Source organism: Cynoglossus semilaevis, chromosome 15 (assembly GCF_000523025.1).
Source record: "Cynoglossus semilaevis isolate Cse_v1.0 chromosome 15, Cse_v1.0, whole genome shotgun sequence".
NCBI lineage: Eukaryota > Metazoa > Chordata > Actinopteri > Pleuronectiformes > Cynoglossidae > Cynoglossus > Cynoglossus semilaevis.
In genome coordinates this window covers 12,910,502-12,935,946 of record NC_024321.1, presented here as the reverse complement: position 1 = coordinate 12,935,946, position 25,445 = coordinate 12,910,502, and the positions used below count along the sequence as shown (strand labels likewise).

Genomic DNA, 25,445 nt, shown 5'->3' with positions numbered 1-25,445 from the left:
GTGTCCGACGTTAAAAAATGCAACCGGGCCTCTTGAAATGAAGCATCTGAAAAGGCCTGACATGTTTGGACACATGCAGTGAAAAGGGCAACGTTTGCATAGAAGTGCAGGTTGTTAGCATTAGTGTGCACTGTTTGACGAACCCTTGAGCCAAACGAGCTTTCAGTTGAAATGTTGTTAACTGAAATTGTTCACCTGTTGATTTCACATCACTTATATATGGATATTTTGGATGGGGAAAGTTTTTGGGAAAGTTTTCTTTGCTCCAAATTTTTATTTTATTTAAAAAGTCAGCTAGTTGAAGACTTTCTTACCAAGTCTACTAGGCCTAATCAAGGGAAAGTTAGGCAACTATCAAATTTGACACACCAAAGTCCATAGAAATCACGGTATATCAGTATTTAGTATGTTTTTGACCAGATAATCCATATTCAAGGCATTTCTAATCTGCACACCTGCTTGGGGTTACTCAGCAGTGAATATGAGGCAAACATTGATTGAATTCCAAAAGCGTGGTCCAGGAGATGAATGGATGAAATGTGTTGGTGGTCAAATCTACTTGAATCTCAACTCCAGAGAATGCAGGAGATCAGGAAAATTACAGAAGCTCCGTCAGACAAACCACTCCAGTGACGACTCCACATAATCCCGGAGACAAGGAAACGTCTCTGTAGCTTTGAAAAAGCTGAGGTGGACGGGGTGGGGGCTGAGGGCGACTGACGGGAACTTTCGTAAAACGAGACCTTACTACAGTTATAAGTGGCACACAGACTGAGGGTGATCACGAAAAAAGAAGTGTAACATAAAGACCTGTTTCCAAAAAAACGTCAGGTCAGTGTTTGATTTGGAGGAACAGGGTGTTCTCATGCTAACAGGCTTTTACCTGGTCTGAGAGTCAGAGGACGGATGGACGCACAGACCGACTGATGTAACGCAGAAGAGATATTTTATTTGGAAAGCTGCTCTCATAATCAAACAGCACCAAGGCTAAAAGGGAAACTTCAGGCTCATAAAGGAGTCTTTTTCCCCTCTGATGTGTTTAATTTGGGAGGTAAACTCCACTACAGGAGCAAAACAACCAGCGCTGGAACTTCACGCTCACACAGAATTACCTCCACCCTCGTCTTTCTCTGACCGTGCCTGTGCTGCTGTCTGACAGATTTAGAATAGTTCTTTCTTTAGTTTTCTATTTGTTGTTTGTTTAATGACATAACAGGTGGGTTTTAAAAACCTGGAAAAAAAATCAACCTGAATTGCCTGTCTACCAGTAAACAAGTGAGACAAAGAACAGTGGACGTGAAAAACTGAGAAAAGAGGTAAATATGTTCAGAGAAAACCTGACGCCGAATATTTGGTTAGTTTAGTTATTAAGAATTAGTCACGTCCAGTGGAGAGACTGCAAGTTACAGATCTGGATGTAACAGATTTAAAAAAGGAAAAATTGACCATTGAATCATGAAGGACATCATCCAATGGTATCGAAGCTGAGGGGGCGAAATCTCTGGCCACTTCCTCAGTGAAATGACTGAACACAAAAGAGAGCTGTATTTTCTACTCATTTTTCATACACTTTTTTCATCTCCAACCATCAGAAATGTGAAACCACTTTTTTTTTCTTGCCTGAATATCAGTCACAAGCTCCGCCCCCTAGGCCTCATCTGGCAACAAGACACTTCAACAAAGTGTGTTTCTGTCCAGAGACGTTAGCACAGAGGAAATCCGTCGGAGACAAAGACACGTTTTCAGAGAGGAGCAGCCGTCCCTGACTGGCAGGAGCCCAGAGCACAAAGAACACAAACAAGCAAAGGAGAACACGATCTGTGTAACGTAAACCAAAACGGTCACATGACAAATCCCTGTAAATCTCTTTATACAAGTTTAAGGACTGAAATGTAACAAGTTTTCTGATGTTCCGAGTGAACTTGAGTTGAATTCATGACTAACTCTTGGCAGTCACTGTCTGTGAAGTGACTTATTCTTGTCAGTGTTAATCTTTTCAATATAGCAACGTCACCATGTTTATTCAAGTCGGGTGGCATCAGCTTTACCAACTACACAAAGACTAAAAGGTGCATAATATTCTTTCTTCTTTCTGTACATTATAAGTAGGTTCAGAAGAAGAAAAATCCTCCCCATGTTTTACTGTTTTTTTTACAGGCCTTTTGTAGTCAGTATTCAGGGTTGTGTGACAGTACTGAGAACTGAGCAATAAATGAAAACAAAAATCATTAAAATATGAGGAATAATTACTACAGTTTTCCAACTTGTGGCACTTGTTTTTAGCTGTGTGTTTTCCTTTAGGTTTTTCCTTTTTTTTTAACTCTGCATTTTAGTATTATTACCATCGCTCTTTTTAAAAAGTAGCCTAATCAAATACACCGTGTTTACATTTAACTCTACATTTTAGTATTATTACCATTGCTCTTTTTAAAAAGTAGCAGCCTAATCAAATACACCGTGTTTACATTGTTTCATTTTCTTTCAAAGACAATAAAGGCATTTGTGACTACTGTGACTACAGTGACACTCAAAGGTAAATCTGAGTCTGACACCAACAGTTTAAACAGCTGCTAACTGGTCACCATGGCAACTCACATTCCGTCACCTAGTGGATAATCGAGAGAGAGGGGAAAAAAGAGACAGATTTATGGGATAAAACACACCCATTGCTGAGATTCCATCTACCCATAGTTCATTTCTTCATTTTTCCCCCTTTTTGTTTCTATTGCCTCATTTTGATTCTTCAACCTTCATCTTGTAATCATGGGTTGATGATTAAAATTTTGTTTTTTATTTGTTAAATAATTATTTACTAATACATAGTTTAAAAAGTGAGTAAACCAACAAATGAACTGGAAAATTGTTTTTCAGTATAGTAAATGTAGCATTTGTCTTTCTAAGAAAAATTGGAAAACAAATTCCAGCGCTGCTTCACTGATCTGGTATAAAGTATGTATGTAAAAGTTGTTTTCTGTGGTTTTATCCTCTTGTTTCTTAGCCCTGCTCCGTTAGTTATAAGCCATTGCATGATTTTATCAATATGTCACAGACTAAACCAGTAATGAACAAATGTTAAAAATAACAAAAGTATTTACTATTTATACTCGTTCCTTTGTCTGAAACAAACAAAGTATTTACTATTTACACTCGTTCCTTTGTCTGAAACAAACAAACAAAACAAAACAAAAAAAAAGCAGAAACTAGACAGAGTCTAATTTTTCTCTCTCCTTCTCCTCACCCTGTTCCTCCCTCTTAAGCGTTGTTAAGCGGCACCTACACCCTCTCGGCCTCACCCCTCCTCTCCTCCCACTCCCCCTGCTGCCGATGTGGCAGTACAATACCCCCACAGAGAATGAACCCAAGTCTCATAATCACAGCTTGTTTACCTGCAGGCAGTGATTTTTCCTTGCAGCTGTTAGCAGTAATGACAGAGGAGACACTGAGGCTGCTGTTTGCACCTGGTCTCTCCTTTTTTTCTTTCTTTTTTTTCACATAGCACTGACCAGGGTTTAGGATTTTAAAGGCTTAAAGAAAAAAAAAAGAACAAAACTCTAAAAAGTTTAGAAAAACTTGTGCCAAAGAAAGAAAGAAAAACCAACAAAAGTTCAGGCAAATATAAAACATAGTTTTGCTGCTATAACAGGAGGGATTCACCATAAAACAATAATCTTTTGTTCAAAGCAAAGTTTCATTGTTTGCTCTGCAAACTGAACAGCAAAAAATCAGAACAATAGGATGAAATATTGCACGACTTCTCTAAAACAAACCAAAAACAGTGGCAAGAAAGAGTGGAGTTCTAAAGTTTAGTGCAGAGTGAGACCTCTTACCTTTAACGTCAGACACCAGGAGAGAAATGAGAACTGAGAGCAGACCCTGGGACGTTCTGACTGACCAGTCCCGTCACACAGAAGACATTTCCAGTGGGACGGCTCCCCCCTCCTCCTTGCCCAAACCTCCCATTATCCACACCTCCTTCTCTCTCTTCCTGCTCTCAGAGGCGGAGCTTCAACTCTCTGCTCCCGCTGGTGTCTGCTGTCAAAGTCACAGCGGTTAACTTTCCAGTAGTCTTGTTTGTTCCTTTTTGTTTACATTTATATTTGACAGTGTGTTGACTCTGAGGATCAGACACTGTGATTTACGTTACTGCTAAACTTCAAAATACAAAGGCATGAAGAAATCAGTGCTTTTGTGTCTAACAAATATGTCTGCTATCAAGTAACAATGTGAGTTGCAGACCAATTTTGAAAACTTTAAAGTAACAGATCAAGGCGTGATGAATACAACAGATCTGGATCAGGTCTAAAAATGTTGATAATTACCAAGTTCTAATTCAAGTGTTTTTATTCACACATAAAGTCCTGCGCCTCATTTACATAAAAGGCAACATGTTGAGTTCCAAGGCAGGATTTAAACTTGCAAATGAACCAAATACGGTCCTTATTGTTAAATTGCAAATAAATTAGTGCCAGTTAAGTCTAAAAATAGGTCTAAAAAGTCACAAGATAAATCAAATGTCTGGAGTCAGAAGTTCAGGGTTGTGTTCAAGCCAGGATAGAAAAGTGCAGTAAGAACTTGACTTGGCAGACCAGGACTAAATCAGTCTGTGCTGACTGGGGTGCCACATTAATCTACCAGTCAAAGATAAGATGTCTTTCGACCTGGTCCAGGAAGGAAAACGAGTCCTGGATAAGAAGTGATAAATCAAATGAAATGGCAGGGAAACAAACAGTGCAGCCAGACTCACTGAAAACATGGCGAACACATGTGATATCCAATCACATCTGGTCGAAGTAAAGCCAAGGCTAGTGAAGCTCTGTCCAAGAATAAGCTGTGAATTAGTTGCACGACAACTCGCTACAACTCCAGACAGCAGCTTCTATTTGTAGTGAAAAGCTCCTGAAATGGACTGTCTTCACTCTGTGAACCACACACTCACTCACTGTTTCTTACACATCTATTTCAACTTCTCAGTCGGGTCAGAGGTCAAACTGCAGCAGCCAGGAAAGTGGAGAGATAGAATGTCTTCACAGCTCACTCCTTCAACAACCAAAATGGCTGAGTCACTGAGATCTACAGGAAGACCTGGAAAAACAGTATGGGCCGGTGTTTCACTCCATACATGTGGTTTTACTCCTATTAGTCATAGTTTTTGTATGTAAGAAAAAAAGGAATTTTTTCCATTTTATCTCGATGATATAATAAAATGCAACTGTTTTTTACATATATTTAAAAATGTATTTAAAAGGTAAATATATATATTTGAAAGGTGAATATATGTATATTTGCATATATATGTATTATACACGTATAATACATATATACATATTTTCTCTCAATCTTTCAACTTCTTTTTCTCCTCTCTTGCTGCTACCCACTCTTATTTCGGCATGTTCTACTTCTCCAGTAAAGTTGGCCATTTAATGCTATAATCTGATTAGCTTCCCTCCGAGGAAGCTTAACTCAGTGGCTTCGTGGCTGATGCAACCTTTACCCCAGCATGCTTTTCAGAAAGTTTAGCTGTTTAACAAGTAATTACAAAGTTTGTTTGTTTATTTTTTGCTATTTAGCACAACATTATCATGAAACGTTCTGGCATAGATAACTACACGTACAAAATTTCCAGTGTGTTTGCGAACGTGCTGATTGAGTGTGTAGTCTCTCGAGGTCTTTAATGCAGGTGTGTCAGCTCTGATGCCTCAGTTTCCAGTCATTAAAAACCTCCAGTTGTCTGTTGGGAGTTTAGAAGCAACTTTCCTGTGGAACATTTCACAGCATCATCACAGCAGCAGAACAGACTGTTGATGATTCACGTCCAAAGCACCTGCCGTCGACAGACAGACGCAGCAGAGCTCTAAATCTTTTCCCTACTTAAGATAGACTTCGGATTTGGTTATGGCACAAAGAGGGAGAAAGGGAGAGGAAGAGAGAGGATGGGGACGTACATTTGTACCAGTCTGTTCCCACCAGAGCTGATGTGAAGAACAGCTGGAGGTGAAGAAGGAGAAGAAGGGACACGAGGGAGGGAGGGAGGAAGGGAGGGAACCACAGTGCAACGTGGCATTTTTCCATTCTGCCTGGAAGCCACAGTCCAGCTGATGGGAGATATAAGGAGAAGAGGAGGACAAGGGAGGAGGAGTAAAGGGAAAGGAGGGGTTATTGAGCGTCTCATATACTCTATCCCACCTTCCTCTCCTTCCTCTCCTCTCCTCCTTTCTTCAACAGAATTCAAAGTTATTTCTATATTATTTGCTTCATTTTTTCTCCTCTCTCACGCCCTAGTTCCTCCTCACCCCTTTTTCGCTCCTTCTGTAACATTTTGTTCTCCCCCTCTTCACCTGTAGACGTGGCATTTATCTCTCTGTGTTTGTTAAACACAGATGAGGAACTGCAGATGTGTAATTATGAATAATTTTGCTCTAGATTAAGTGGCGATGCGTAGACTTGTTACAGCACATCCAGACAAGCTACGAGACTGAGCAGCCAGAGATAAGATTCACGTCTAAAATGTTTTAAATCATATCTGATAAACGATGTTGGTGCTGAATATTTGAACTCTTTATTTATTTCCAAAACTACGGTAATATTAAGACACATCGACGGGAAACAAACACACAACATATGAACAAACTTCACCCCAAAACATTGGCACTGAGTGAATATGGAAATTTTATATTTATAAAATCTAGGCTTAAATTTACCGTCCAGTCTGGTTTGTGTACAAACATCTCAATAAACTCCTGGCCGAGAAGGCTGAATATTTCAAACCTAAAACAAACATCAGAGACTCGTTTGATTTTTTTTTTTTAAACCACTATTTCCTCAATAAAGTCAGAGCAGCTCTTAAAATGATTACTGCTGTACACCGAGCGGACAGGGAGTCTTTTCACCATGATAGATGTTTTGCCTTGAGCCTGTCTGGGCCTCCTCTTCCTCATCCTCATCCTCCTCTTCCTCACTGTTCCAACACAGCAGTAGTAAAGCCGTGCCAGACATAAATTAAAGGCTTTTCAGGGGGATTTTCTTTCAGTTTCTGCTCATATATAAAATATATCTGAAGGTGTAAATGACGTTTGAAACGGTTAAATAAAGAAATAAGCAAACTGAATATATAGGACAAAAATTCAAATTAAAGTTATTGTTGGGTTACAGTGTGTGTCAACCACAGTGTGTGTTAGGGTTACAGGAGGCCAGTTATGTGACCAATATAAGAGAAGCTGAAAATTAACTGTTTGTTGTAACAATATGACTATATTATAACACATCACCTGACGATAAAGTGATGCTACATTTTAAAATGTCAGTAAATTAGCTGATCATACCACAAAAAAGCAAAATCTGCACATGTTTGTTTTGGGTTGGTTTTAATGTCGGACAGCGTTCCTGAATCACACCTACCCACCTGCCCAGCCTTAGGACTGGCACAAGGGTAAACACTGTGGCTTTTCTGTTTAGCTGGGGTAAAATGAATAACTTGGGTTAATACTCTTGTCCCAAGGAACACCTCAACACACACACTGGAGATTCAAACCCCATTTACTTTGAAGACAACATCCCTCTACCCTCTGATCCAAGGCCAATGTTTCTGTTAATATCGTCATCACGCACTGGGATGAGTTACAAACTCCTCATCTTTGATTTGGAGCTTTGAAAAGATGTTTTAAGTTGTCATGACTCAACTTCAGATGTGGGTAACGTGGTAGGTTTTTCTTTTTTTTCTCTCTGAGATTGTGTTCGGTCGAGGCTTTCTAACTCAGGAAGTTGATCTTACATCTAAGTAAAAAGAATGCAGGTGGATTTCAAACAGTTGTGCAGGTAATGTACAGTAGAAACAAATGAAACTAAAACACAAGTACTTTATGAAGGCACGGCTTTTGATTTTTCCACTAGAGGGCGGTGCACAGTAAAGAGTTTACAAAGACAAACCAGGTTGTGGCAAAGAAGGTATAAAGAAAAATTGTGTTGTGTGTATTCCTAACACAGAAATACTCCATTTTGGTGCCTGACATTTTTTGCTTTTTAGAGGTACTTCTTGTGTAAAAAACTTCAGTGTTTGTCTAGCATTCATTGTAAGCAGTTACATAAGCTGACTTTTCTACTGCTTTTATTCCAGCTTGTAAATACTCAATGTTCCAAACGTGACAGAGCGAACCCTCAATGTTCAGAACAGTCTGTGATTTAGTCGTTCCTCAAAAACAGTCCGACTTAGCCTCCACACACTGACCAAACCAAGATTGACGGTTACAGGCGGTAATTACAGTGTAACGACACCAAGCAGATGAGCTCATTGCCTGACTTCTGGAATCATGGTCCGAGGATTTGTATAGAGATTTGTGAGAGGTTAAACTGAGGGAAGACATCCCATAAAATCAGAAGAACTTTGGTAAGAGTCAATCTAATCAGTTAGCTCAGTCAGTCCAAATGTTTTTTTCTGCTACTGCTATGTTTGAAATTTTCTTTGCACATGTAAAGCACTTTAGCTTTCGTTTTTTTTTTGTCTTTTACCTTAGCTTTTACTAAATTTTTGCTTTTATTTAGTTTTGTAGTCCTCATATGTCATTAGAGACTATTATTATAATCACTACTGCTGTAGAAGTGACAGCAGCAGTAGAGCATATGTGTGACCAATGTGTTGTAATCATAGAATTTCAGTAGAAGTCAGAAAATGCAGACTGTGAGTCTCTCTCTCTCTCTGTGTGTGTGTGTGTGTGTGTGTCTGCACAGTGTGACCACAACACGTCACCAAACACATTCACCCACAGTTTGAGGACGTATCAGCGGTCGCAGCTCAAAGCGCTGCAGTAAAATGTGAAAACGATTTTCCACTGTTTGCTGATGAAACGCAGTCTGTATTTACAGTGAATGTACTTTTCATACAAAAATGTTCCAAAATGTTGCAACTTCAGTTAACTTCCCCAATCTTGTTGTTGTAAACTAAACGTCAGCAGTATTTTTAAGATCATTATCAATGACCTATATATGACGTTTATTATGTCTTGTGAAGAAAGGGAAGTTTTTTTTAAACTGCTCCCTCTACTACAGGGGTCACCCACCTGGCCCCGTGTGGTAGGCTTTTGTCACTGATGTTGAACTTGTAAACATATTAAACTCATGTTAAATTCTCTACAAGAAGAAATAACCATAAAATATAGAGGACTTAAATGTGTTAAAATAAAAATCAAACTGGCATCAAGGGCTACATCCCTTGAAATATGGAGGTCTTAAAACGTCAGCATGGCTCTCACACGTGTGTTTTCATAACCTCAGTCTCGTTTTGACTAAGGTTATGAAAACACACTTTCTTGCAGGTTTGTACCTGCCCTGTGCATGTTCATGGGAAGAACTCTTATCTAAGTATCAGTCTCTGTCCACAGACTTTTACTGGTGGATAAATGTGGACGTGCAGTACGTTCAGACTCCAAGGGACAGAAATGAAGGTGATAGTAATGGTTCTGACCACTCTGCCGTCTGCCGAGCTCCGGCAGGAACACCGTAAATCTCTGTTGTGCTCAGTATTTGTTTCAGAAAATGGAGCATGACGTGGCTTATAGTTAATTGAGGACAAGAAAGATTCATTTGACATTTGCTTTTTTCTTAATGAATTACTTGATTCTACAATATGAAGATCCGCTCACAATCAGGAACTCTTCTTTTTGGACACAAGCTGGAACTTCAATGCATTTGATCTAACTTTCATTGTTAATATACTAATAATACAAATCTAACTTGCTTCATAAATATATATACAGTATATATATATGATAACTTCCTTTGATATAATTTCTTACTCACTTTTGTATTTATTACTTTTGAGGCCTACACCTTTTAAAAGACACGAGTAAAAAGTGAATATATACCACCATCTAGTGGAAGAAATATGCGTAATTATTGTAAGAATAATTTAGGATACTGTACTTGAATAAGTGTTACTTTACACACTGTTGTTCGTTAGTTAATTTTTTTCCACAGCAGTCTTCCATCTCCCAGGGACATTTGTTGTCGCTGGCTTCCACACACCACAGTACTGATGTACTGATGTGCACAAAGTAGTGCTTTGACTACTTTTGACAATTAAACTCTGTGTATCGGGTGATTTTAATACTGTCGAGAGCAATAAGCAAATTATTATGTCACGTACAAAAGGAGCCAGTTTTTCAAACCCCACTATGTATGTAAAGTACATCTGCTAGGCAAATGATAACTATGTTAAAAAGAATTACTGGCTTCTTTCCCTTTATGACTTAGAACTGAATGTTTCGACCATTTTATTCAAAATGTTGGCTACTACAACCCGGAATTGCCATTATGAAATAATTTTTAAAAGTAATAATTGTCTTTTTATCATTTATGACATGGTCAACATTAGAGCACCACCTGCAGGAAAAGAATGAAACCAGGCGGGTACCTGCTCGGTGTTTACAAATCTATACAAACAAAATTAATTCGTTGTGGACTGAAGTCAGAGGTAAATGACATTTGATGGAGTGGGGAGATTGTCAAAGGGCAGAAGAGTCCTAATGGACATGATAAAGCTGAGCCTTCTACAGTCTTCATCTACAACAGTAGGTGTGGCCTTTATAGATCAATATCCAGAATGTAGAGAGCCATAAAAACAGGATGAGGTAAAGGGTTAATAATCTAAAATTTGTATTTACTACATCACTGTAGTAATGTGTGTGTGTGTACATATATACATATATACTCTGTGTGTGTGTATATATATATATATCTAATACCTAATATGGTATGTATATTTTATACCTACTATGTTTCTTTTTCTTAATTTATTTTAATTTATATTTTCTGTCAATTGGCTATACTTTTAGATCTTTTGCATTTGAATATATCTTATTATAACATATTTATGTTGTATTATGTTGTACTTTTATAGTCAATATGGTGCCTTTTCTGTTTTGTACTTCTATTTTACGTTCTAACTTTTGTCTAACTGTTTCGATTGTTTATTTCCAATTTTGCAACTCTGAGCATTAATAAAAATAGCAATAACATTTAATTATTATTATTGTCGTAGTCGTTGTTGTTATTATTAATAGAACTGTTTGATTGACAAGGGTGTGGAAACAAAACGAGGAAGGAAGCTTCATGAGACCCAGAAGATGAGCGAGAACTTTGGGAAACTGCAACAATAGGGAAGGTAGGATACATGGAGACAGGAATGAGAGGCTGAAGGAAAGGATACAAGGAGACAGGATGGGGGTAGGAGACGAGGAGACAGGATGAAGTGGAGTAAGACGAGGAGGAGGAGGAAGAGGAGGAGTAAATCAGTGTGTGAGACTGACGCGGAAGAAGAACGAGACTGAGCTGAGTAAGAAGAAACCTGAAAAGAAAACAGTCCTTGAACGTCTCATTGTCCACACTTGTTGATCTGCACGGGTCTGCCGGTCCATCTGCCCGGCTGTGTGCTGCTCTCTGTCCGCTGACCTGGACACATTCCGTCGCTGCTGTATCGTGTTTCACCCGCGACTTTCTTCATGGCTGTCAGAAGCAATGATGACCGACTAACAACAGCACAACAGCTCTTCATTCACATCACAGACGGCCGCTGGTGCAGCACCGAGACCCTGCTCCAGCGTCATCTTTAATTCATCCGGCGTCTTAGGGCGGGGGGAGCTCTGGGACTCACGTGGAGCACGGCTGCCTTTCCCCCGCAGCTCTGCAGGGTGGCACCGCTGTCTCCGCGGCAAAGGGACTCTAATCTCGGCCGGCATGGTATAAGACGTCTTCAGCAGCGTGAAAAACTACAACCACCTCCGCCTTCAGTCAACACCACGGTGTTCTTTTTTTTTTTCATTATTTATTATTTATTATTCTAGAAGTGGATGTTTAGCGGCCAAGAGGCGGCAAGTGTCACCGAAAGCGGTGCTCCCCTCAAGCAGCTCCGCTGGGTGGCACCGCTAGCTCCAGCCGATGTGATGCGTCCACCACTGGGGTGATTCACGTCACATTTACAGGAAAAACTGAGTTTGCTTCTTGGCGTCGTGGCCTGTAAGCACATCCTGTAATTTTACCAAGCAAAGGGCGCCCTAGGACCCACACGGAGCTCGGCGACCTTTTCGCCGTACAGAGCCGGAGTGAGATGTTTCCGCCAGAGTGGACATTTATTTAGAAACCGGGCTTTTCCTCTGCGCCGGCACTGTAGCCGGTTGTTTCGCCGGTCACACTGACCGCTGTCTGTGTGCGTGTGTCGTGGGGGAGACATGGCGGACCCAAGTCGGGCCAGACCAGTGGAGGCAGCGGCCGCGGACAGCCGTGCAGAAAGCCCGCTGACTGTGAGGAAGCGGGGGCCGCAGTCTCCTGGGGCCCGGGCACATCAGTCCCCGGGGACACGGGCCCGGTACAAGAGCTCAGCACCGGGTCACAGTTTCAAGAAAGTGACGCTGACCAAACCCACATTCTGTCACAGCTGCAGTGACTTCATCTGGGGCCTCGTAGGCTTCCTGTGTGAGGGTGAGTTTGCCCCCTGACCTCTGACAAGTGTGACAACAACACAGGTCACGTAGTGAGGCTCAGAGTGTGACCCATTCCTTTCCTTTTTATTCCAATTTCTTCCATTCTATTCATTCCCTTTTCTGTGTTTCCTCTTTCTTCTCTGTCTTACACTTTCCCATCTTTACTTGCCTTTCCTCATCTTTTATTTACATCCTGTTTTCAATTTCCACTCTCCTATTTATGCACTTTGCGGCCTCTATCCCTTCAGCTTCTAATTTACTTTCCGGTCTTTTCCTTCCCATTTTTATCTCCTTTTATTGGAGTACTTCCTCCCCACTCTCTATTTTCTTTCCTTCCTTTTCACTAAACAACAACTCAGTCGTGAATGGAACATAGGAACTCACACACACAGACGCACACACACACTGTTATGGAAACACTTAGCATCTCTGCCAGTCTCCTGTTGCCATGACAACCAGAGGAAGTAAATCAGGAGTTCACACACTTCAGACACATACACCATCACCACTCTGCCCAGTAACACACAAATTGTAGACTCTCTCCCTCTCCCTCTCTCTCTCTCTCTCTCTCTCCCTCCCACCCCTTCCTGTATGTTTGTGTGTGTATGTATGTGGTTATGCAATGTTACTTCCTTAAGCCATCACTTGGATTAAAAACACAAAGCTATGATGTCGTAGGGCAGCCTGTCATCAGCTGTATTCGACTCACGATGCCTTTATTCAAATTTTCTTCATCATGTTAGCACTGGTAATAACTATATTATTTTGTACCCATGAGCCTCACCAGATATTGTCAAAGAGATGTCAGATGAGACGGTTTTCCTGTTTCAGCAGGGAAGAACATCATCATCATCAGTTGACACTGTATTTGTTTACATTGGACAGAACAGACTATGTTGTACTGTTGCATACTGTCACTGTATATGGAAAAGATTTAAAGAGTCAGCACTGGTTTGGTGGAAAGTGGAAAAATGCAGGCACACAATTTCCCCTTGATTTTTATCAGGAACATGGGCTCAAAGGTCACGTTTCTGAGGCCAACAGTGTTGCGCTTACTGAAAGCCTACCGTAAAAGCCAGTATATACCTTTAAAGTCGTTACCTTCTTACAACTTGTCAATGGACTTTGGTGAGGGAGCCTGAAGGGTTTCGAACCCCCCAGTTCCTGGGATAAAGGTCATCTTACTTTCAGATGAAGCTGTAAACGCACTTACAAAATAACAGTGTTTCACATTTAGAGTTTCAGTTGCATCATGTTTTATGGCTAGCAATTTTTACTCATGTAAGGCAGTGTTTCCCAAACTTTTTTTCTTGGGACCCATATTTTAAAAGTCACAAACCTTCGCGACCCAAGTCAATAGACAGTATTCATAAACTGACTAAGATGCAAACTAGCCTTCTGGCTAACTCTGGCTTTTTTTAACCATGTGTAATCATGTTTTATGAAATTGCACTGTCCCCTTTTAAATAAACTAAACTAAACTCCTGGCAATATGATGCGAGATGACCCGAAACAAAAAAAAGATCTTGTGTCCCACCAGAGGGTCGTGACCCAGTCCTTGGGAAACAGTGATGTAAGATATATAAATGTATATGTTTATGTGGAATCAAACCTGCACCCTGACAATTGTGCAACTCTATCTGTACTATTTATTTTAGTGTGTAACTTCATGTGTCATGAGAAATGCCTGAAGATTCTTCGCTCCATTTGTTCCTGCCTGGCTCCGTCCCTTGTCCATGTGAGTAATAAACACAGGGAACCTTTTATTGATCCACCCAGCACCAATCACTGAACCAGAGTTAGAGCTGCAGTGGTCAATACACCGACAACAAACACATTTTTATTCACCTGTTGCCACTTTATTACCATTAGGAAATTGGGTTAAAGGAATATTTTGGTATTTTGTGTGGCTGTACGATGTTCTAAAGATCAGTAGGAGAGTAACAATATTTTCTTACTGTAAATATTAAATGTACAAACCCACTTTTAACATTTTAACAAATCAATTCATTTTTGCGTTGTGTTTTCTATACTCTAGCACTCATTATGTGTGCACTGCCCTCTGCAGGTGCCAGTGGCTCACTGCTTTGGTCCTGCCGGACCAAAGAGACGTTTCTGTTGTGTCTGCAGGAAACAAACAGAGGGAAATGCAACAGCGCTGCGCTGTGAAGGTGGGACATTAACCAGAGCCATTTATAACACTGACACATTAAAAGCTATGATGTGTGTAAACTTAGCCGAGCCTTATCAGTTATCACCTGTTAATCATATGTGTGTAAATGTGTGTGTGTGTTTCAGTGTGTGAGCTGCATGTCCACTCAGACTGTGTTGCCTTCACCTGTGCTGACTGCCGCCGACCTCACCTGGATGCAAGCGTGGAGCAGGTGAGAGTCAGTTATATTAGTAGCCAAGTTACAATTTGATGCTGCAGAAAAAGGTGGTTCTTGCAAAAAAGGTCATTGTGGTCAAAAAAGTCATTGTCGTGCCGTACATTTGGTTATAGGCCTATAGACCTATAGTTTCTGAGCCTTCCATGCATGAGCTTATTGGTTGGTCAGAGCTATTGATCTCAATCAGTACCATGGCAATGATTGAAGCTCAGACCATTACTGACTAATGGTCAGCAGCAACCTCACCAACAGGATCTGCTTTCTGTCGCTCCAGGATACGTTTCATCACCACTGGAGGGAGGGGAACCTTTCATCAGCAGCCAGGTGTGAAGTGTGTCGGCGCTCCTGTGGTTCCTCCGATGTCCTGGCGGGAATGAGGTGTGAGTGGTGCGGCATCACGGTGAGAATCGATCCCAGTGTTTTTGTTTTTTTTTACAGGAAATACTCATCCAGGAGTGGGCAGAGAAAAACACAATTGCTGTGTTCTGAATGATCGTGACTAGATGTGGAAAAGTCAATAATCTTAAAGTACACAAACGTCTTTGCCTGTCTGTAAACATTTGCCTTATAATAGCTCGGGATGATGTCATGGAACAATGAAGGTGTTACCGCAAATACTGTATATATTAATTAGAGGAGCGACAGAAGAACTCCGTAGTCTGGCTGTTCTTAATATCTCTGAAATAGTAATCTAAAAAAACTACAATACAGCAAAAATCATCTCATTATAAAGTCTTTAAGCACATAGTGATGTATACATTTCATTATTATGAAGCTTTGCCTGCTTGTGTGTTTTTGTGTGCAGACCCATGTTATGTGTTACCTCAGCGTCCCACCAGAGTGCACCCTGGGACGACTGCGCTGCATGATGCTGCATCCGGCTTCGGTTCGTTTGGACTCCAGGAACTTCAGCAAGATGCATTGTTACCGCATCACTGAGAGCAGCAGCACGGAGCTGGGTACACACACACACACACACACATACTGACCACATCCTCCCTGAGTGACTGAGAGGCAGTAACACTTGTTTCCTGGAAGCTGCTGCTGAATCTTCTTCTACTCTCACAGTTTTTCGGTACAAGCTGCAGAGAAAAACACAAATTCATGAAAGTCACAGGAGAACCTTTTCACATGTTGAAAAAGAAAACAGTACTGTACGTTTGACTGTTTTGCATAAAAACGGTTTGTTTTTGAGCTGTCATGTGTATAAATAGGTGTTAACTGAGCCACCTGCCACCTCTGTGTTTGACCCTATTCTACGTCTCCTTCAGATAACACAGATGAAGTCGATGCCTCTGCTGTGACAGTGGTTAAAGATGGTCAGACGGCTGCTCCAGAGTCAGGTCAGTTAACATTAATATCAAGTTTTGGAGATGGTTTCCTGAAATCTTCTAAAATCCTCTAGATTACCCCCAAATAGACAATAAATTATCTTTTAATGTTGAACACCAAGAAATTAAGAATAGAAGGGATTCAAATAAAAATAATTTGACAATACTTTAACATGATCAAAAATCAAAACAATCAAAAAAAAAAAAGATCAAAAACATGAACATCAGTTGTTGTATGGATTTCTATCCTCATCTCTGTAAATATACATGAGTAAACTTTATCCAATCCTGTGCAAGGACTAAGTAAACAGCTGCTTCTTTCCATCTCCTCCACGTAATTAACTTGTCTGAGGTGATGAAGGGAGGGAGTGATAATTGCATTAATGTGTTGAGAGTTTGGCAAAGGATGACAGAAGCTGGTGTTTGTCTGTTTGTGTGTGTGTGTGTGTGTGTATGTGTGTGTGTGTGTGTGTGACCTTTAGGTAAACAGCTACTGAAGGTGTTTGACGGAGATGATGCCATCAAGCGCAACTGCTTCCGCCATGTCTCCATTTTTAGAGCCACAAAAAACGAAGAGGTCGTGGTGAGTCTGAAAACACACAGACACATACTGTACACACTCACACAACACACACATTGATGTTGGTCTTTTGTGAGAACTTGCGACATAATGCATTTTCAGCCTCTTACCCAAATCTTAAATATTACAAATACCTGCCTCGCCCTCAGCCTTACATTACTCACTCAAACCTGAACACTGTCCCAAACAAAAACAATATTTTTTAAAGTATAGCTTTACAAACATCACACACACACACAGACACACACACAGCCACAAACCTGCAGAGCCTGTTTGTTTTGCCTAATTGGACTCTAATTGTAAGTCTAGATACAACCTCTACATAGGTTGGGGTAAAGATAATGTCCTTTGTTGATGCTCCAGATGATGTTAATTATGGTGATGATAATAATAGTATTACATGTATTATTATTTGATTAATTGTTCCAGATCAAGATGATCAGAAACATAACACCAATAAGTCGTGTGTCAACTTTACTGGTAACATGTCATTCAGACGGTGCCACCCTCTGGCCAGTTTTGACATGTATTTCAGTATTTCATTTTTAATTCCATTTCAGTTGTTTAAAAAAAAATATATTCTTATTATTTTTTGTACTGTTTTTGTTCTAATAATTTTGACATTTATTTTCCTTTAACTTTTTTATTGTTATTAGTTTGTTCTTTTATACAACATTCATTCTTTGTATTAGGATTTAGGGCTCTAGTTCTCACGAAATTTGTTGTGCAGTTGGTATTTAAAGACAATGTAGCCAACCACTACTAACAAACATGCAAAAACACATAAAAATACTAATGAAACCAGAAAATACAGTCAATAGAAAAGAAAACATTAACCAAAATCATTAAAACAGGTGATAATTATGATTTTTTTAATCAAAGTGTTAAAACATGGATGTAGTGCAGAGCAGACGTAGTTTCTTCAGTACAACTATGTGATACCTGCTCTGTCCTGCAGGAGGCAGCGTTGAGGGCCCTCTACCTCCCTGACGACCCTCAGGACTTCGAGCTGCAGGAGCTCGGTGGTCTTCAACGTCTTCACAGTGATGACGTTCTCAACCGTAACGGCAGTGCAGACAACAGGAGCACACAGAAAGATGGCAGCGACACCTGGCTGCTGAGGGCCAAACAACGAGATGCTGAAGTCATCAAGGTGTACCCTAGTTGGCCAAGGTGAGGCATGATGGGAAGTGTAGTTATGTTTATGTGGCTCTTCTGGTTTGTAGGAATCATTATTTTTGTTTGTTTTCTAGCTAATTTTTTTGTAGTATTTTTATATAATATTTTTAGTTTAATTGTTTTTCTCCTAAATTTTGACATTTAAAAAATTCTTTATTTTGATTCAATCTTTGTCATATTTTTTAAGATAACACCAATATTTGTAACATTTTTTCACCCAAACTTTCTTGGAATTTTAACTTTTTCCACAACCTTTTTCTTGGTATTTAGCATTTTTAATGCATTTTAATTGTCATTAAAACATCTTCAGCATTCATGACATTTTTTTAAACGTATTTTAAAACTGTAGATTTTATGTTGCATTACAGTTTGGTCTGTTTTTAACAACTTCTTTTGGTCTTTTTAACATCATCCCTTCAACTCTTTCCGTCATCGTTTAGGTCTGGTTCGGCCTTTGTCCAGGTCTCTGCCTCTAAGGACAGCACTGCAGCTACAGTCCTCGATGATGTCCTGGTGCAGCTGAAAAGACAGGTACAGAGACTCTGGACTATAATCTGATTTTCTGGATCTTCTTTTAGATTTCTGTTAATCAACACTGTGATGTGCTGCTAATGTCTGTGTCGTTTCAGGACGAAGACGTCTCCAACTTCAGTCTGCAGGAAGTCTGCATGAACAGCAAACAAGGTGAGCCACAGTCCATTTGTTGATAGAGTCTTAGTGAAGAGACAACTGTACAGCAGTGATAGAAGCCCCCAGCACAGGTGGACTTTAATCTTAGGTCATCACCTTTCTTCTGGTCAATCTGCAGTTCAGAGACAGATGTTGACTCCGCAAGAGAAGATTCTGGACAAACTTCAGGAGATAAGGAAGGTAAGATGAGGTGCTACCAGACCGGTCTCAAAACATTTGGAGTTTATGTTGTTTAGATGAAAAAGCAGAAGCTGTTGTTTTTTTTTTTAATCTTTAACATGTAATCTTTGTCGTAGACATCGCTGCGTCAGATGCACCAGACTCGCTTTTATGTTGTGGAGAACAGGAACCGTGTTGTGCAAGTCGATCTGCTGATCGGAGGACTGCCTCCCCTACTGGCCAAAGAGGAATATGCCCAGTTGATAGAGGAACACCTGGCCATCAAGAGTGGGTTTAACACAACCAGCCCAGTACTTGTATTGGTCCTGACGATTCTAACGTTAAGCTAAAGCTGAAATTCTGAGAAAATCCCTTCCTCTAACTTTACCACGTGTCTCCCTGCAGGTCACCTGGTCACCATCAGCCACATCTACCCTAGTCAAGGTAAGTCTGTTGTCGTCCTGTGTTAAGATGTGACTCTAGGTTTTTGGCTGATTTGTTGTTTTCATCACGTTGTGTGTGGTTTTATTTGCAGGTGCGTTGGCGCTGCAGGTCTCCTGTTTCTCCGAGGCTGAGAGAATCTACATGTTGGCTAAAGACACTTGTATCAACGACAAGTTGCTGACCTCACTCGTGATCCCAGAGATTATGGTAACAGACACCACAACATGTAACGGCACATTTAATCCACTCCAGTCTGGATCACACTGCAACCTCTGTAGCAAACGTCTCATGAAAATGTTGTTGATTTTATTCACTTTTTTTCTTGCAGCACAAGACTCTGAACCCAGACATCTGCCCCCTGCTGGTGTTTGTTAACCCCAAGAGTGGAGGCCTGAAGGGTCGTGAGCTCCTCTACAGCTTCAGAAAACTTCTGAACCCCCATCAGGTCTTTGACATTTGCAACGGAGGACCACTGGCTGGGTGAGTACACGTAAGACAATATGTCAGAGACAAGAAGGACAAAGTTTCTTTTCAATAATGCTACAGTTTCAGGTGTATTTTTAGATTTCCTTCAGGTAAATGTAAGAACAATCATGTCGCTTAATTTTATCTTCTTTGCTCCAGACTCCACACATTCAGGGATGTGCCCAAGTTCCGTGTGCTGGTCTGTGGTGGCGACGGGACCGTTGGTTGGGTGCTGAGTGTCCTGGAGGCAGTTCGACACAAACTGGTCTGTCGGGAGCCGCCCCTTGGCATTGTACCTCTAGGAACAGGTCAGACTATCTCTACCTGGATGATTTCTATGATTTACACTAGCTCCGCCTTCACGTGTGAGATGTCTTGCGCAATATTCCTGTAATTATTACTGTTCATACAAAGGCATTGTTTGTCCCTTCCAGTCAGATCACATAGAACCTATTTCAGACAGTTAGATCTGCTTCTAGGCTGTTTCCAGCAGAAGAGACTGACTTTGGACTGAAGATTAATAACCTTAGATATAAAGAGGATGACCAATAACGTCAGTCTTCTCTCTTTAGGTAATGATCTGGCTCGTATCCTGCGTTGGGGGCCTGGTTACAGTGGTGAAGACCCCCATCACATTCTGGTCTCTGTGGATGAAGCAGATGTGGTTCTGATGGACCGATGGACCATCCTGCTGGACGCACAAGACATGTCTGAGGACGGCAAAGACAGTGGCTTCCTGGAGCCGCCGAAGGTTTGTTTCAACCAGAGTAAAAAGTTCTCACCTCTGATTCCATTGAAGGTCATAACCTGTGTCTTTGTTTCGCTGTTTATTTCAGATTGTGCAGATGAACAACTACTTTGGTCTTGGCATTGACGCAGAACTCAGTTTGGACTTCCACCTGGCCCGGGAGGATGAACCAGGAAAGTTTACCAGCAGGTAACACTCTGCAGTGTTTTCTAATAGTGCCTGTATAGAAGACCACGCACTTTGACGTTAAAAAAACACACACACACACACATTCATGTTTATTGTTGTTGTTTCAGGTTTCACAACAAAGGTGTATACGTGAAGGTGGGTCTTCAGAAGATCAGCTCTACCCGGAGTCTCCATAAAGAGCTCCAGCTGCAGGTTGACACTCAGGACATCCCACTACCAAATATTGAGGGACTGATCTTCCTTAATATACCCAGGTAACACGCCTATAGTCAGCAGGTGTCAAAGTTGACAAAATATCACTACCATTATAAACTGATAAACTTTACTGTTTTTATATAGTCATTATAAACTGATAAACTTTACTGTTTTTAACCAGAGTTAGCATATGCTAATTTAACTGGAGTTTGCAAGTAAGATTTTTCTGGTGCACCCAGAAGTTAAATGACGTCAGCAAACAAATTGTTAGCTGTTGCTAGCTGGTCTGAATTATCCTTAGTAGACATGAATTATCCACTTGCAAGTTGCTAGTTATCTTAACTTATAGATAGTAATAGGTTTAGAGCTAAGGAAAAATTGACACATCCATGTGTGTTTGTAGCTGGGGTTCAGGTGCTGATCTCTGGGGGTCAGAGGTCGACAGTCGCCATGGAAAACCAAGCATTGATGACGGTTTGTTGGAGGTCGTCGGTGTCACTGGGGTCGTCCACATGGTGAGTGTGTCTTTGTTGATTAAATGTTATATTTTGCCTATTTACTTACCATCAGTAAAGTGACATTGTGATCAATGAAACAGATGTTGGTTCAGAGACATGTTACTTACGTTTCCATTTGTGTGTGTTCAGGGTCAGGTGCAGAGTGGACTACGATCTGGGATCCGTATAGCCCAGGGAAACTACATCCGTCTGACTGTCAGTAAACCTATTCCTGTGCAGGTGGACGGTGAGCCCTGGATCCAACCACCGGGTCACATCATCATCTCTGCTGCTGGACCAAAGGTACAGTGTGACATCAGCATCAGCCAGGTGTCTGTGTGATCGCTGTCCACCCGGATGATGACCTCTTTTGCCCATTGTAGGTGCGAATGCTAAGGAAGTCCAAGCAGAAGCAGAAGAAAACTTCTGCTGCCGTCAAGGACAAACGCTCTGAAAGTCCTTCCTCCAGAGATGGTGGACACTGATTAATCTGCTCCAGCGCCTCCTGCTGTCCTGCTGCTGATGACCTGCAGTCAAGTGTTGGTAAAGAGCCAGATGTGCAGCGAATTAGGTTTAGGGCTAAGAGAGTTTTTTTATTTTCACAACAGAGACAAATGAAGGTTATGTTTCCATCCTCTATCCTGCTGACTGAGCACTTACCAGTAACAGAATTTACATTGACAGTAGTTTAATATATAGCACCTAAATGCAAAGTGTTATTATCTGAACCCTTCAGCGTTTTACTGGCCACTTTTGGGAGAAGAGCTGTTATTACGTTTGACAAATTTCCAGACTGGATACGCTTTATAGGGTATTTAAGATGAGTCGTAAATGTCCGTTCACATATTACTGTATGTATACAGTATATATAGTAAGTATCAGTAAACTCAGTGTCAGTTTTTATATTGTAGAAACTTTTGTTTTTAAAAGTATTGTGCAGCTATAGAGTAAACAGAAGCTCCACGTGGGTTGGTATATGAAGGAATCAGGTGAAAAATGAAGGAATCTGACGGACTGGTTCATGAAAGGCTGCAAATCATTTTGTTTTTCCTCCTTCACTCGTAGAAATCCTCCAGGCTTTTTTGTTTTCATGTCTAAGTGAAAATAGACGAGCTAATGAGCGCCCAGACTCAAACAAAACCATCTCTGATTCTCTGAGACCACAGTGACCACAGAGCAGTAACTGGAAATTTCAGTCTTTTAATGCATTAGTAAAAACTACATGGATAACACAGTCTGTCAACAGTGTGAAACTGAGGTTGTACTAAATCAAGTACAGCTACTGTTCATGATAACATTGCCACTGCCAAGTACATGTTAGAGGTAGATGAATACTTTATTATTGATTTTTGTTTAAATTAGTTTGAGTTAATGTGAGTCAATTCTTTTACCTTTAACCTTAAACCCTGAAAGACTTTGTCCATAGTCACACAGTGGGAGCCAGAGACATTTTTACTACAAACTCTACATAAACCACTAAGATTTGTTTTTTATTCTTGATATCATTCATTCTTTGACTCTTCAATTTTTTTTAATTAAATCAAGCTGGATTTGATAACACTGGTTGAACTGACTGCAGCAGCTATATTCGCCTATTGTAGTTGGATTACTGCAACCGGAATTTCTACCAGAGGTTTGGGCTAATATTGATGTTAAAAATGAGCACACATTTATATTCAGACATCATACACCCAAATGATTCCAGTCTCACTGAGTACATACAAATATACAATTGCTGTATTGTTTGAAGGTAGATACTGGAAAATCCGTTCGTATTCTAAATCCTGGTTAATTTGTAACAACAACAGGGGGCAGTATTTGCCTATACATAGGTCAAAGGAAACCGTAGCAGTTTGTAGGGGGGCAGTATCAGCCCAAAGGTGCTATTGTGGTACAGATGGGGTTAGTGGAGGTGAAATAGACATTTCTGCACAACATAACGCTGCAGTTACAGAACTGCAAGTCTGCCAGCCCTTGTGGTGGGTCGCACTACATGTTTTTGGTGGGTTGCACCACATGTGTCATGTGCTATTCATTGTATATTACCCTAACCATAGCTTTAGTCCTAAAACCTGCATATAATGTATTTACTTGCCAATTCACTTGCCTTACAGCATAAAGATCACCAGTTCCGTCACTGGTGGTAATTGATGGTCTGTCTGTATGGAGTTAGCATGTTTTCCCACAGCCCGAAAACATGATTAGGATTTCTTGGTTCATTCTATTTTGACCGTAAGTATGAATGTGAGTGGTTGTTTCTTCCAATACGTGGCTATGTGATGAACGGACGAACTGTTCCAGGTGAACTCCACCACCTCCCCACGTCTTGACCCACCATGTGACTGCTGGGATTGGCTAAAACTCCCCTACAACCCTGTGAGAGATTAAATGGTACAGGGTTGTATTAATTTGCCAATTTCTTATATTCTGTAACAAAAGTTACTGCTAGGAGGCGCTGTTTTACTCCTAAAACTGCAGCCTACAGCACTCTAGGAATGATCAATGGGAAACAGTTGGGTGTCTGATTAATCCAGAAGTGATAATGAGGAACCTCACAGGTTATTATGGAACTTTAGGGGGCAGTAGCAATGGCTTCTCTTACCCGTCCTGCTCATTGCAGACATTTAGTGCAACCTATCTTTTATCAGGAGATGGTGAATGATTATCAGAAGCACAACATTCAATACCAAACAGCTGTTGTGTTTCTACTTTCTCTGGCACTTACGTATCTTTAACATTTCACTACAATCTGGTGTCATGTCATGGCTCTTTCTCATTCCCACAAAGGAGAACACGGTGGAGTCCGATAAAGGAGATGCATTTTGCCATCGTAGAGGGGAACATTTTTGTGCGAACTCTTTGTGAAGGAGGCTTAAAAAGTGGCCGCAGAGATTATCTACCTACACCTCAGGAGGAAAATCACGCAGATTTTAAAAACCTCATTAGCTCGAGCAAAACTGGATGTTCAGATATTTTGTGCGTAATTGTAGCTAATATCAGATGTAACATTCTGAATTACCCTTTAATTTAACATCTATCAGTCGCACAATAAACTGCCGTTGACTTTAGTGTTTTGCTAGATGTTATAATCGTGCTTTAAAGTGACTTTCTGCTTCACAGCGTCCGTTGTGCCTCGTAGCGTCGATGTGTTGCCCCCTAGTGGCGTCGTGTGGTGCAGCAAGTGTTGCCCCATATTCCATTGCAGTGCTTTGTGTGCTGAGTTAAACGTGCCTCAGTTCAGTTTCTACCTGAAGTCTTTATTTAACAGATGTTTGTATATTTTTGCAAAAGAAACTTTTTTGTTAACGTTTTACTGTAAATTGCACTAATTATTTTTCCTAATGCTCATACACTTGATGTCCAGGTTAATATGAATTGTTGTAATAACTATAGTAAACCTATATGTTTCATTACCAATAAAACGTTGTGCTTACTCATAAAAATAAAGACAGTAATAAATGGACGATGTGAGTTTTGTGAATCTTTTTCGCCACTTAAATAAATGTTGTTTCGATAAGATATCAGTTTTTATAGTGATTCAGTTTTGTTATTTCCTACAATTTTCACACATTGTGAAATGAGATTTGAATGTGTCGAATGCTCACATTTGACCAGTAGTTGGCGCAGATACGCTTACTTTCTGATCCGAGATTGTTGATGATGGGCAAGAGGAGTCACTCTGCTCTGGATAAAAACAGACCACCGGTCTTGTTTATGTATGTAATGGCCCATCCGCAGTCAGAAAAAAAGTTGTGACTTTTTACTATTTTGGGATTGAAGCCAGCATTCCAACTTAAAAGCAAATAAATAAATAAAACTAATTACAACCTTTTAATTTTTACCCCCATATGTTTATTTTAATTGAATTTCAACTCACTATTTTATCTTGAAATTAAAGACCTAATATTTTACATGTTATATTCCCATAATCTATTTTGATCAATTTGTCTTTATTTTGCTACCTAAATATACTTTTTTTTAAATATCCAAGTTTTTATACGAATATTAAAACCATGTACTCTTCAATATGTTTTTCTCATTGTGCGGAGTCCTAACTATGAATTGTTTTCAAAGATTTGTCCAAACTTTTTAGGGCTTAGAGTGAACCCTC

At 40.3% G+C, this 25,445-nt stretch overlaps 2 protein-coding genes across 3 annotated transcripts in view; one reads left to right on the top strand and one right to left on the bottom strand.

Moving 5' to 3' along the window:
- sparc (secreted protein, acidic, cysteine-rich (osteonectin)) overlaps nt 1-3,964 on the bottom strand; it is a 12,444-nt gene extending 8,480 nt beyond the window's left edge. The window contains exon 1 of the mRNA XM_008327230.3: nt 3,828-3,964. The gene's annotated coding sequence lies outside the window, so the exon portion shown is untranslated. The remainder of the gene's footprint in view (nt 1-3,827) is intronic.
- A 7,245-nt stretch (nt 3,965-11,209) lies between these two features.
- On the top strand, nt 11,210-24,797 carry dgkq (diacylglycerol kinase theta). 2 transcript variants are annotated; one of them, XM_017039557.2, is made up of 23 exons: nt 11,210-12,465; nt 14,126-14,205; nt 14,506-14,638; nt 14,766-14,851; nt 15,132-15,257; nt 15,663-15,816; nt 16,129-16,200; nt 16,671-16,771; nt 17,727-17,941; nt 18,388-18,478; nt 18,577-18,631; nt 18,756-18,817; nt 18,934-19,084; nt 19,202-19,240; nt 19,332-19,447; nt 19,569-19,720; nt 19,865-20,013; nt 20,278-20,456; nt 20,542-20,642; nt 20,750-20,896; nt 21,241-21,352; nt 21,485-21,637; nt 21,718-24,797. In XM_017039557.2, exons 1-23 carry the CDS (start codon nt 12,216-12,218, stop codon nt 21,817-21,819), a joined length of 2,826 nt encoding a protein of 941 aa, XP_016895046.1. In that variant the 5' UTR covers nt 11,210-12,215; the 3' UTR covers nt 21,820-24,797. The 2 variants fall into 2 exon arrangements, with proteins under 2 accessions (XP_016895046.1, XP_008325453.1); XM_008327231.3 differs by having other exon boundaries at nt 11,213-12,465; nt 14,536-14,638.
- The last annotated feature ends 648 nt before the right edge of the window (nt 24,798-25,445 follow it).

What these genes read in the sequence shown, in the direction of transcription:
- dgkq (XM_017039557.2), top strand. Translation starts at nt 12,216, where the DNA reads ATGGCGGACCCAAGTCGGGCCAGACCAGTGGAGGCAGCGGCCGCGGAC. An exon ending in GACGGCTGCTCCAGAGTCAG is followed by an intron (nt 16,201 to 16,670) that starts GTCAGTTAACAT and finishes TGTGACCTTTAG; the next exon opens with GTAAACAGCTACTGAAGGTG. An exon ending in CCACATCTACCCTAGTCAAG is followed by an intron (nt 19,241 to 19,331) that starts GTAAGTCTGTTG and finishes TTTTATTTGCAG; the next exon opens with GTGCGTTGGCGCTGCAGGTC.